The 12,208-nt window shown below is 44.0% G+C and overlaps 1 protein-coding gene across 2 annotated transcripts in view; it reads left to right on the forward strand.

Annotated features, from left to right (window-relative positions):
• The window catches only part of Sema4f (ssemaphorin 4F), a 29,424-nt gene extending 26,858 nt beyond the window's left edge, over nucleotides 1-2,566 (forward strand). For both annotated transcript variants that reach the window (XM_069989071.1, XM_069989072.1), the window contains one exon: nucleotides 241-2,566. In XM_069989071.1, coding sequence (XP_069845172.1) covers nucleotides 241-851 — 611 coding nt within the window. In that variant the 3' untranslated portion in view covers nucleotides 852-2,566. The remainder of the gene's footprint in view (nucleotides 1-240) is intronic.
• The last annotated feature ends 9,642 nt before the right edge of the window (nucleotides 2,567-12,208 follow it).

A 12,208-nucleotide genomic window follows, 5' to 3' on the forward strand; every position in this document is an offset into this window, starting at 1 on the left:
CCATTTTATACACACTTACTTGGGTCCTGAAAGTCAGGGTGGCTAGTGACTCAGGGCCTGACCCTGTTTGGGAATCTCCTTTATTGGCATTTTTCCCTCTGGCCCTGTCTCATGTTTGACATCACCCTGTACTTCTCTCTATCACCCTGCCGTTATATCACCCTCCCTCTCTGCCTCATGCCCTTTGTGCTTCATCAGCGAAAGCCTTATCACCTTTGTGCCTCTGCTGTCTCTCCGCAGAACATCCAGTAGTGTTTGAAGTTCCTGTGGCCACCGCTGCACATGTCGTCTTACCATGCTCCCCCAGCTCAGCCTGGGCATCCTGTGTGTGGCACCAGCCCAGTGGAGTGACCTCACTCACCCCCCGGCGGGATGGGCTAGAGGTGGTAGTGACCCCAGGAGCTATGGGTGCTTATGCCTGTGAATGTCAGGAGGGTGGGGCAGCCCGTGTGGTGGCGGCTTACAGCTTGGTGTCGGGCAGTCAGCGGGATCCTCCGAGCCAGGCTCACACAGTGGGGGCTGGACTGGCTGGTTTTATCCTTGGGGTTCTTGCAGCATCTCTGACTCTCCTCCTCATTGGTCGAAGCCAGCAGCGACGCAGACAGAGGGAACTTCTAGCTAGAGACAAGGTGGGCTTAGACTTGGGGGCTCCACCATCTGGGACTACAAGCTATAGCCAAGACCCTCCTTCCCCTTCTCCTGAGGATGAACGGCTGCCCCTCGCTCTGGCCAAGAGGGGCAGTGGCTTTGGTGGTTTCCCTCCACCCTTCCTGCTTGATCCTTACACTAGTCCAGCTCACATTCGGCTAACAGGGGCTCCTCTAGCCACGTGTGATGAGACATCCATCTAGAGCTGAGCAAATGACCGCTAGTATATGAGTGATCACAGGAATTAAGAGAGACCAGGGCTGCTGGGCCTAGAAGATCATCATGGCCTATCAGTTCTGTGAGTGTAAGTAATCACCTAGACTTCAGTGTGTGCCCTCTCCAGGCCTGGCTTGGTTTACAACCAGGCCTTTGCCTGATTGCTGATTCCCATGAGAGATCAGAATTACTCTCTGCAATAAGTTGGGATTGCCTCCCACCCCTCAGCCCCGCTGGCCCTTCAGACTTGGTTTTCTATCTTGGGCCCACCAGTTTTGGAGATGGGATACAGGGCATAGCTCTGATTTGGTTTTCCAATGAGCCCTGGATGGAAGGTGGTTAGGGGCTGTTGTGCACTGAGTCCTTGGGTGGTCGTACTGATTCTCCAGTTTAGCTGATTCTCCATGGGGAGTGCATGATCCCCAGGCATAACCTGGAGTCTGTCCTGAGACCTCTCCCATCCCAACTTCTCTTTTTCTCTGAAAGGAAGTGTGTAAATAATTGGTGTTCATATGCATGAATGACTTGGGCCTGATGCTTAGGTGCTTTAGAGGGGTGGAGAGGGGAAGGCTAGAATGGAGGGCAATGCCTGCTGAACTTTTCACCATATTGCCAGTGAGGGAAACAAAATACCACCCCTCTCCCCATTATCCCACATTGCTTCTCTAAATTTGAATAGAGAAAAGCTCCCAAAGTGACCTTCTGGGTAGGAAGCGCAGCGGTACCTGTGACCCCATCTTTCTCTCTGTTTTTGCTCCTTGGCTGTCACCACTGCCAGCCTCAGCTGCTCTTTCCTTAGCTAGAGGGTAGGTTGAGCCTCTTTTCCTTGGTTCCCATTAGACACACACACACACACATACACACACACACACACACACACACACACACACACACAAACTTCATAACATTCTAAATATTAAGGGGCAACAGAAGGGGATCAGTCATAGGAATTACTTATAGATGGGTTTGTATCAGTGACTCTACTCAGGGTGATACCCTTGCCCTAAAGCAGAGGTCCCCTAGCTGGGGCCCATGAACTCCTTGTAATTGTATGTAAAAAAATGTCTGTACATGTGAGTCTGTATTTTTCTGGGGGGAAAGCTTTTGTGGTTTCTTCAGATGCTCAAGGCCTTAACAAAAAGGACCACTGCCTGAGATTTACTACATGTGGGCCATGTCCAAGTGAGTGCCATTATGTGGTAACTTGTCCTAGACTCAGCCTGCTGCCTGTGGCCAGACCCTGGACTTGTAGCTGCTGGATGCTGTTTCTCTAGTCCTTAGAAGTGGAGCTCTGTGTGTATTTGAAGATACTGTCAACTCTCACCAAAGTCCCAGGCCTCTTCCTGCTTCAACTCCCACATGCTCTAAGCTTCTCCTGCTTAGTCCTGGTGTTGGCCTGTGAATGAATGTGCCTCGTTCACCCCAGTGAGGACGCCCTCAAGCTCAGCGAATGGTCCAGCCCTTTCTAGCTGAAGTTTTCTGTTCTGCCTTGACAGCAGCCTGTGAACTACTCATGAGTCCCCTTGGGTTTGGGATTTTCAGTGACTTTGCTACTAATAAGCATATGATCTTCAGCATGTCATCTAACCTAGGGACATCAGTTTGCTCATCTGGGTAAAGTGGGGATAATAATACCTACCTCAGGGTTGCTGCAAGGAATAAATGAGAAAACATGTAAACAATAAAGCACTATATCAGTAAATGTTGTTATTATAAACATTGGCTTATTATACCATAATCATATAGCTTAACCATATAATAATCATGACACATGCAATCATGTTAAGGCCCACATAGTGGAAAGTGGGCCAATGCCTCATATATCCTGCCCTGGGTCTTCTCTGGCCAGATCTTAGCAGCTAGTATTGAGATTTTAGGTAGATATAAGACTTTTATGCACATCAGATATGGCTGACCTTTGTGACCTGCTGGTCCCTTTATATGGAAGTGTGTTCTTGGTTTACCTTCACTGCAGCCCTAATTGCTTGAAGTTACAGATTGGTTCCACTTTGGGGAGTGGACTATAGCCTCTATGGGGAGGGGGTGGAGAGAAGATTTTAAGATGAGGGACACTAGATCACATTGGATTCTGTGGCTCTGGTTGGAGGAATAAGGAGTAAGGGATATGGAAAAATGAGGAAATAAGTATGAAGGGGCAGGGGAGCCATATCTTAGTGGAAAATTTAAAGGTGAGGGATAGCATGGAAGTGCAAAACCAGCTTCTGAAGAAATAGGATGAATAACTTGATTGCTTCATTGGACTGTGGAGCTGTGGGTAGGGATGGTGTTTATGGACAAAAGGTGCAGGGCTGGGTCTGACCAAGGTCTCTAAGGGAGGATTGTTAGGGCTCTGGCAGCCAGAGGCCTGCCTGATCTATACATGTTATACCAGTTGTGGTGAGGGCTTGTTGTGGCTTGTGTTTGTGTTATTCTTAGATCCCTAACATTGCCTCACTCTTAGCTACCCTTCTGCTGTTTCCTGGGTTCCTTGGTCCATAAACTGATTCTCAGCTTGTCACACAGCATCACTAGTTTGCTGATGCCAATGTGACTTTTCTAATGTGGAGAGAGACTCATTCTTGGCTCTTAGGAACCTGGACAGCTCTAGAATACCTCTGGTCCTCACTCCAACAGGAGTTAGATCAACTTCCCTCCTCAGGAGCCTCCAACTCCCCCATTCCCCACTTTCCCCAGAAGCCCTTCAAGTTGACTGGTGGCTTCAGGGATGAAAGGAAAGAATACCTTTCAATACCTTCTGGACCAGGACCCACCTAGGTTTTCTGTCCTGCCAGAATCAGTCATGATTCTTGGTTAGTAAAGCATAAATCTTTTCTTATGCATATGGTGGATAAAATCTGACCTTTTAAATAGTGACAGAGGCAAAGTTGGTCTTTAAAATGATTTTTTTTTTTCTTGTCAGTTGTGGGGCTTGAACTCTGGGCCTGGGTAATGTCCCTCAGCTCTTCACTCAAGGCTAGCGCTCTACCACCTGAGCCACAGTACCACTTCTGGCTTTTTCTGTTTAAGTGGTGCTGAGGAATCTAACCTAGGGCCTCATGCATGAGAGGCAAGCACTCTACCACTGAGCCACTTTCCCAGGCCTAAAATGATTTTTTTTTGTCGGTCATGGGACTTGAACTCTAGGCTTGGGTGCTGTCCCTGTGCTCTTCAGCTCAAGGCGAATGCTCTATTGCTTGAGCCACAGTGCCACTTCCAGTTTTCTAGTGGTTTATTGGAGATAAGAGTCTCGCAGACTTTCCTGCCAGGGCTGGCTTTGAACTGCGATCGTCAGATCTTAGCCTCCTGAGTAGCTAGGATTATAGCCACTGGCGCCTTGCACCTAAAATGATTTTTATATGTATATTATATTTTTTGGTGGGGGGGGTCCAGTGTGAGGCATGAACTCTGGGCTTGGGCACTGTCCCTCAGCTCTTAAGCTCAAGGCTAGCGCTCTACCACTTGAGCCACAGCACCACTTTTGGCTTTTTTTTCTTTTTGCTTATGTGGTGCTGAGGAATCAAACCCAGAGCCTCATGCATGCAAGGTAAGCGCTCTACCACTGAGCCACCGTCCCAGCCCCTAAAATGATTTTTAAAGATCGTTTTTCCCCAGTGAAGGGAAAACTAGCAATAAAAGTGTTAGGTTTTTAAAAACAGGTAGCCGAGTAAGAACAGCACCAAGCACGTGGTTTTCAGGTAAGTGGTAGGTTTATTCATCGTTCTGGCTGGCACCAGGCCATCTTGGCCCGCCATGCAATGGGGAAAGGCTTGGGAAAGAGAGCTGGGAGAGCTGGGAAAGAGAGAGAGCTGGGAAAGAGAGCGTCTGGGCCTGGGCTAGGCCTTATCTAGGGTGTGGGCGGAGAAAAGTGTGGCCACATCAAATTCAGATGTGACCTCAGTGGATGCAGATGTGACCTCTTCCAGGTGTGCCAGTTGCCTAGGTAAGGCAGGTACTGGGTGGAGATTTTGCTGTGAGGAGGGTGGAGCCTGCTTGCCATCCAGGAGCAGACCTTACAAAAAGCAACAAAAAAGAAATCTTTGTGCAGTATTCTGAGTCTCCTAGGTATAGACTTCTGTGTTAATATTTTCATCTCTGTTACCAAATACTGAGAGAAGCAAGGTGAAGGAGAAACCATGAGTCTTTAAACTCATGGCTGGTTTCAGTTCACAGTTGACTGGCTCCATTGCTTTTAAGCCTGGGACAAGGCAGAAACATCACAAAGGAAGGGCGAAGAAGGGAAAGCTGCTCATCTCACGGAAACCAAGAAAGTTACAGGAAGAGCCTGGAGCCAAGATACACCCTTCAAAGGCACTCTTATAGCACTTCCTTCAGTACCCCTTCCATAGCTCCACCACTGCCTAATAGTCTGTTCAATTTTAATCCATCAATGGCTTAAACTATTTAAGTCAAAGTCCACATGACCTAGAAATACTATCACAGACTGACCCAGAGTGTGTTTTACTGATCTCCTAGATGTCTTTCTATTTAAGTTGATAATCAAGAGAAACCGTTCTTGTGTCTCTGTGACATGGTAAGTGTAGGGACAGTAGCTGTCAGCTGTGGTTCAGAAATCTCCACCTGAATTGTTGTGAATTACTAGGTGTTGATTGTGATTGGAGAGGGAAAGCAGTGGAGGGAATGATCTAAGTCCTTTGGCATGTTAGCTTGGGGCAAAAGTAGTTGGAAGAGATAAAGAGGTCTAGCTCCTAGGGCTGCTCTAGGCTCTATGGAGAAATCAGTGTAAGTCATAAACTCTTGATTTCAAAGACTGCCAACTCATGGGACTGGAATTTCCCCAAGGTACACCAGGGCTGTAGATGAATTATAGACCCATCCCTGGTAAGTATGGTACGTCTTATCTGTGTCCCAGCTGGCGCTAATCTCAGCAACTCCAGACACGGCTATGCTGAACTGTAAGCTAAAGGCTTTCACCATGTGCAGTTGGAGGAGGCATGTTGAAGGCTGGAGGAGTTGGCAACTGATGCTGGATCAAAGGACCCACATTTCTCTTCCAGGTTCCAGCAAGTCTGTTGAGTTGAACAGATTAGGGGAAAAAATTCCTTCCAGATTTTAGATCTACCCCAGGTGTATTCCTTGTCCCTCTTTATTTTTTGTATTTCTGATGCTTTTTTTTTTTAAGCATTTTTTTTTTGGGGGGTCCGGTCGTGGGGCCTGAACTCTGGGCCTGGGCACTGTCCCTCAGCTCTTTTAGCTCAAGCCTAGCGCTCTACCACTTGAGCCACAGCGCCACTTCCAGCTTTTTTCTTTTTGCTTATGTGGTGCTGGGGAATCGAACCCAGGGCCTCATGCATGCAAGGCAAGTGCTCTACCACTGAGCCACCTCCCCAGCCCCTTCTGATGCTTTTACTCTGGAGCTTTGCTGACTTTGAAAAGACTAGTTTAGAGGCAGTCAATTCCCAGAGATAGTAAAGAATTTACCTGAGAGTAAGCCTTGATATGAACCCAGCTAATCCAACGCTATACCAATGTCTCCTTCCTTGAGATCTCTCCTGATGCTTACCTCTGGGACAACATTCCTTTGCTCTAATCACTTCAAGGCCAGGTACTGGTGAATAGAGACAGCCTGCTGGAATTATTCAAATGAACCAATCCTATGTCTGCTTACCGTGCCTCACCTGTTCTTCCCTTCGAAACCCCAATGAAGACTTTAGCTGATATTTCTCTGATCTCCCTGGGTCTCTTGATCAACCCAGATGCTTCCTCATGTGGTTCACTTCATGGCACGCCATGCCTTCTGTTCTGGGGGATCTGTGAGTATAAAACTTCTTCCTTGATGACAGACTTTTCCATTTCTCTCTGTACATTTAACACTATCAGAGATGCCTTGAAGTTCAGAGGTTGAGGAGCCTTGGTGAGCTAGTCTGTTCCAGGGATGCTGAGGCAGAGATATTTTACAATGAAAATGTGTCTGTGAGCATGGGCTTGGAATAATCTCACATGGATCCATCTGAACTCTCCTCTACATGCTCCAGAAAACTTGGCATTCTTTCTTGGCCTTCTCAAGACATATATGTTGAGAGGGGATGATGGATGCTTTTTTCTTTGAGCTACGTGGACTGGACTCCATGCAGCTTCTCCAGTAGTGACAGACTTCTGGTGGAATGGGAATGTGTACATGCTGTAGACAGTTACGTCCTGCAGGAGTGTTGGGGGGGGGGCAGGGGGCGGTGTTCCCATGCTTTGGTATGGATAAAGGAACTCACTTGTAAGAACAGAAACCCTTTCTTTTTGTGGGCTTGGATGATGAGCTGCTCCAAAGCAATAAAAGCCTGGCTCTGTGCAAGTCTAAGTAGAGAGATGACTACCTCTAAGATGATTGAGATAAAATATCTTATTTCTTATGTGTATGGGAGTTTGGGAACCTGGTTGATTTCATTGATAGAAATAAAATCTATCTGCAACCATGAGTTTGTGGGGAGGAAAAAAGTCCTGCCAATTATACTAATGTTTTTCTAAAATTATCTGAGAAGAGGATGTAAATTGAGAACCTGCCTATAAACCAGATGTGGTGGTGCATGCCTGTAATCCCAGTACTTCAGAGCTCAGATATAAACATCTCAATTTCCAGGCCAGCCTGGACTGCACGGAACAACTTTGCTTCTACAAAAACAAAATAAGCAAACAAAATAATAACAAAAGAAAAACTAAGCTGATTGAACACTAGGTACCCAAAATGAAGAGCGCTTCCCTCCAATTTCTGCAGGAGCCATTCTCCCATAAAATAGTTTTTCCCCATACATGTACACAAAATTAATGTCTTGCCAGACTAAAAAAAACCCATTACCTCTCAAACTGATTGGATTTATGCAGTATACCTGTGGTTGCATCATAGCATTTAGCTCATTATAGATTGTGATTGTCTTGTAATTCCTAGTCACACTTCCTCATCAAAAAGGGCAATGTGAACTTACAGAGACTCAGTGTACAAATAAGGTGGCATCGTAGCTGCCTCCACAAGGTTTATGATAAAGCTGTCAGTAAGAACTTTGCTAAATAACATTACTCTGGGTATTTGTTTCTATTCTGGGTAGAACAGGTTTTTGTTGTGGTAGAAACAACCCCAAAGTCCTAGAAATTAAGGCAACATGTTTATTTTTAGTCATACGTATATTGTGGGTAGTCACCCAGAAACTGAGGCTGCTGAAGTTCAAACCTCAGCACCCTCCTCATCCGCCTCACGACAGAAAAAAGATGCTGAATTAGAAAGCACCCCCTCTTTTTTTCTTTTTAAGATTGGGGTCTTACATAGCCCAGCTGAATTTTAACTAGTGTTCTTCCTGCCTCAACTTCCCGAGTGCTTGGATAACAGGTATGTGACATCACTAAGTAGAATTAGTGAATCACTAAGTAGAGAAGATAAGGAGCAGTTAGTGCTCAGGGTTGCAGGAATGGCTTCAGAAACCACTGGAATCAAGGCTGCAAGGGAAGATAGCTGCTCTAATTTTCTTTCAGCTGTACATCCAAGAATCAAAGCTACTTCTTTAGTTCCAAAGCAAGAACCTCAGGGAGGGACTCCGATTGGTCCCACTCAGATCACATGCCCACATTGAACCAATGACTATGTCCAAGGAAATTGATATGGTTTAGGGGTCTTATGGGTCCTTTTCTCCTTTGAAGAATAAAAAGGGCTGGGAAATTGGCTCAGTAGTAGAGTGCTTGCCTCACATGCATGAGGCCCTGGGTTCTATTCCTCAGCACCACATAAGCAGAAAAAAGCTGGAAGTGGTGCTGTGGCTCAAGTGGTTAAGGAGCTAATCTTGAGCTGAAGAGCTGAGGGACAGCGCCCAGGCCCAGAGTTCAGCCCCCACGACCGACAAAATAAATAAATAAACAAATAAGACAGCATTTAAGGTAAACTGTACATTTACAGGTATTTGAAGGTGAAAGGAACACCATGAAAGAAAGTAGAATTAGTAGACTCCCCAAATGGGGAGGGGATCTCCCTGTCACCCATGTGGGGAATCTGAGGTCTCTTCGCCTGTTTCTGCTATTTATTTGGTCCTTTGTCCCCGCCCTCATTGTATCTTTGGTTTCATTCGTGAAGTAGCGGTTGCTCACTGCTGAAGGCCCTTCTAATTGGATGTAAATTTGTCTGGTTGGCCCCTCCCACTCTGGGCAAAAGTAAGAGAATTTGGTTTTTCCTTTTGTGTCTGGTCTAAGTACATGTGCTAACTTGGAACCTGCAGCCCTAGGCAGGAACAGGAAAGGTGGTTTATATCCTTTGTTTTAAAGGTGGTTTATATCCTTTGTTTCTTGCCATGTGGGCCTTTGTCCAATTGTTTTCTACCTCTGACTGTCTAAGTGGGATCAAATATATGTCCTTCAAAATGAGAAATCAGGCCCGAATCACATACATGCCAAGAAAGGGCAAGATTCAATTCTCAGAAGAATGGGGATGATCCAATTGGTTGGGTAAATAAAAAATATTTCACTTTGCTAAAGTCATCTTAGATATAGACAATGATCTATAATAGAGAAATAGAAATGAAATAAAATAGAAATAAAAATAGAAATCAGATCATGCTCCTTTCAGATTTTTTTTTTCCGTATGGTTTCCTCTGGCACTCAGAATAAAATCCAAAGGTTTCTTTCTAATTTATAGAGTCTTATCTGTTAGGACCCTTTTTGCCTGCCCCAAACAAAGTTTCCTTCTTCTTCTTTTTTTTTTCACCATCCAGCTGGCATCTTTATTATTTCAGAAATAGATATCCTGTGTACTTTGAAGTGGTTAAAATAGTTATTTCAGGATTACTGTAATAAAATGTTCCCCAAGAATAGCAATCATCTCAATAATCATACAGATCTCCTTTCATTCACTGAAGACTTCCCCAAATAACTATTATGTATCAAAAAACTTACAAATATCATGAGAAAGCTATGTAGGACAAAAAAGAAATTCTGCTAGGGGAACCAATGAACTACCTCCGATATCCCACATACACTTTTGATGCATACATACTTCAAAGAAAAAAAATTTTCTTTAAATTTAATTATGAAGAGCCCTAGTGAACAACATTATTTGGACTATTTGAAAACAAACACCTGCTGTGTTTTCATTAGCCTGTAAAAGAAAAATGTAGGATTTCTTCTGTTGTTTTCCTTAGTACTCTTTTTCCAGTGTTGATATCTTGTTACAGTCCAGAATGTGAATCATATGGAGAGACCCTGATAGAATTATGTATGTATAGATGTTTTACATTGAAATGTCTAAAACAAAGTGTCTTACTCTCACAAGTATATTTGATGCTTTTGTCAGGTATACATGAAAGATATTCACTAGTTGCTAAATTTTGTGCATATTTACTGAATGTCTAATTGAGATACATGCTTTCATTTTATCGTCTCAAAGTTTTGAAGGCTTTGTCAGAAAAGCCCATTAGTAGCTTACTCTAGAGATTGTGAAAATGTTTTACTCCTGAAACTGTTGTATGCGTTTTCTGTTTTCTCTCAGATTGAGCATTGAAAAACAAAGCAAATTTTCCTTCTTAATCAAAACAATAGCCACACTAGCCAGCATTCAATGCTTTGGATATTCCAAGCTTGTTCCTACCTTAACTATATGTGCTGCTGAACCAAGCATTCGCTCCTAACTTAAGGCTATTAAACTCATTGTTCTCCCAGATCTTTTCAAGCCTGGCTCCTTCTGGCCATTCGTGTTTGGCCCACACTAGACAAGGTATAAAGTGCTTCCAGCCACTCCCTATCAGATTAAACTTTTCTCAGCATAGCATTTCTTACTTTGCATTTTCTTGTTCTATTTTCCTTAAATTATTTTTTTTCTTACTGAAAGCCAAGACTGTGGGTGTTTTGTTTAGTGCTATATCAAATCATATCTAGAATAGTGCCTAATATAGTAAGGGCTTACTAGTTGTTTACTGACTGGACCAGTTCGTGACCATAGCTGATTTGTTTCACTGTAATAGCAAGGCCCTGCTGAAAGGCCAACACCATCAGCTAATTGGTACTCTACAGCTGCCCCCATAACTCTTATTTCCTTTGGTTCTGTCATACCTATTTGCAGCTTCTGGGATTCTGCATCTCTCAGGCTTGTGTTCTGCAAGGGGGATTTGGGAATTCCCCATCCCTGCTTAGAACTCAGCTGAGCTCTTGTGTTCTGAACTCCTATCTGACCTTAGTTTGCTTTGGCCTCTTATTTATGTCTGCTTATTGATAGACAGGTCCTCCCTATGGAGTAAAGGAATTCAAGCATCCCTGGGAGATGCAATAGCTCTTCCCAAATTACTCTTACCTAAATTGTAATAGTTACCTCAACTAATAAACATCTCCAAACATAGTAACTTAATAGATATGATTTGGGCATGGGCTAAATGTTTTCATTTGTGATTGTCTCTCACTGTGTTCGAGGTCTAGGTTGATCTGGAATTCTTTTTTGGGGGGGGGGGGCGGGGGCCGATCCTGGGGCCTGAACTCTGGGCCTGGGTGCTGTCCCTCAGCTCTTCAGCTCAAGGCTAGTCCTCTACCACTTGAGCCACAGAGCCACTTCTGGCTTTTTTCTTTTTGCTTATGTGGTGCTGAGGAATCGAACCTAGGGCCTCATGCATGCAAGGCAAGCACTCTACCACTGAGCCACCTTCCCAGCCCGGGCTAAATGTTTTATATACCAAACAACCCCAGACACATTGGAATTTTCAGTCAGGGAAACAGACTCCAAGGTAAAGTAACTTGCTGAAGATCATACAGTTAGTTCATAATTGTGTTAGGACCAAATCCAAGATCTCTCAAATTATGAAATCTGTGCTAAGATGTATTTCTAAAGATTTTCATTTTAGTATTAACTAAATGCACTAGAAAAATACAATTACTCATCAAGAGAAATTTGGCTTAAACTCACTATTGGTAAGAAAATGTTCACATAGTAAGTGAAAAATATTAAATGAAAAAAGAGTAAAAGGAAAAAAATAATAAGAAAGAGTTAAGCAGATTCAGAGAGCTGGAAGCTGGCCTGGTCTCAGAGCCAGGGCTGGGTGTTCTGTTGGACTTCAATAATTTTACAGGACATTAATACCAGATAGGACATTCAGTGCCAATGACAGATCAAGATGAAAATGAGACCATTTCACAACTATTTCTGAATTCAGACACAGTACAAATAAGAACATTGTTGAAACCACAAAACGACCAAGCATTCATCCATGTCTTCTGGCTGATAGGAACAATACAGTTTATTTTCTTTTCTCTGCCCTCAAGTCTTCCCTCCTTCTAAATGAGATCTTCTCATATACCCAACCACAGAATAACCCTCCTTCCTGTCAAACTGCCTAGCACAAGCCCAAGTTCTCTGAGCTTAATACTCTTATTTAAA

Source organism: Dipodomys merriami, unplaced genomic scaffold (genome assembly GCF_024711535.1).
Source record: "Dipodomys merriami isolate MVZ:Mamm:240054 unplaced genomic scaffold, mDipMer1.0.p SCAF_37, whole genome shotgun sequence".
NCBI classification, from domain to species: domain Eukaryota; kingdom Metazoa; phylum Chordata; class Mammalia; order Rodentia; family Heteromyidae; genus Dipodomys; species Dipodomys merriami.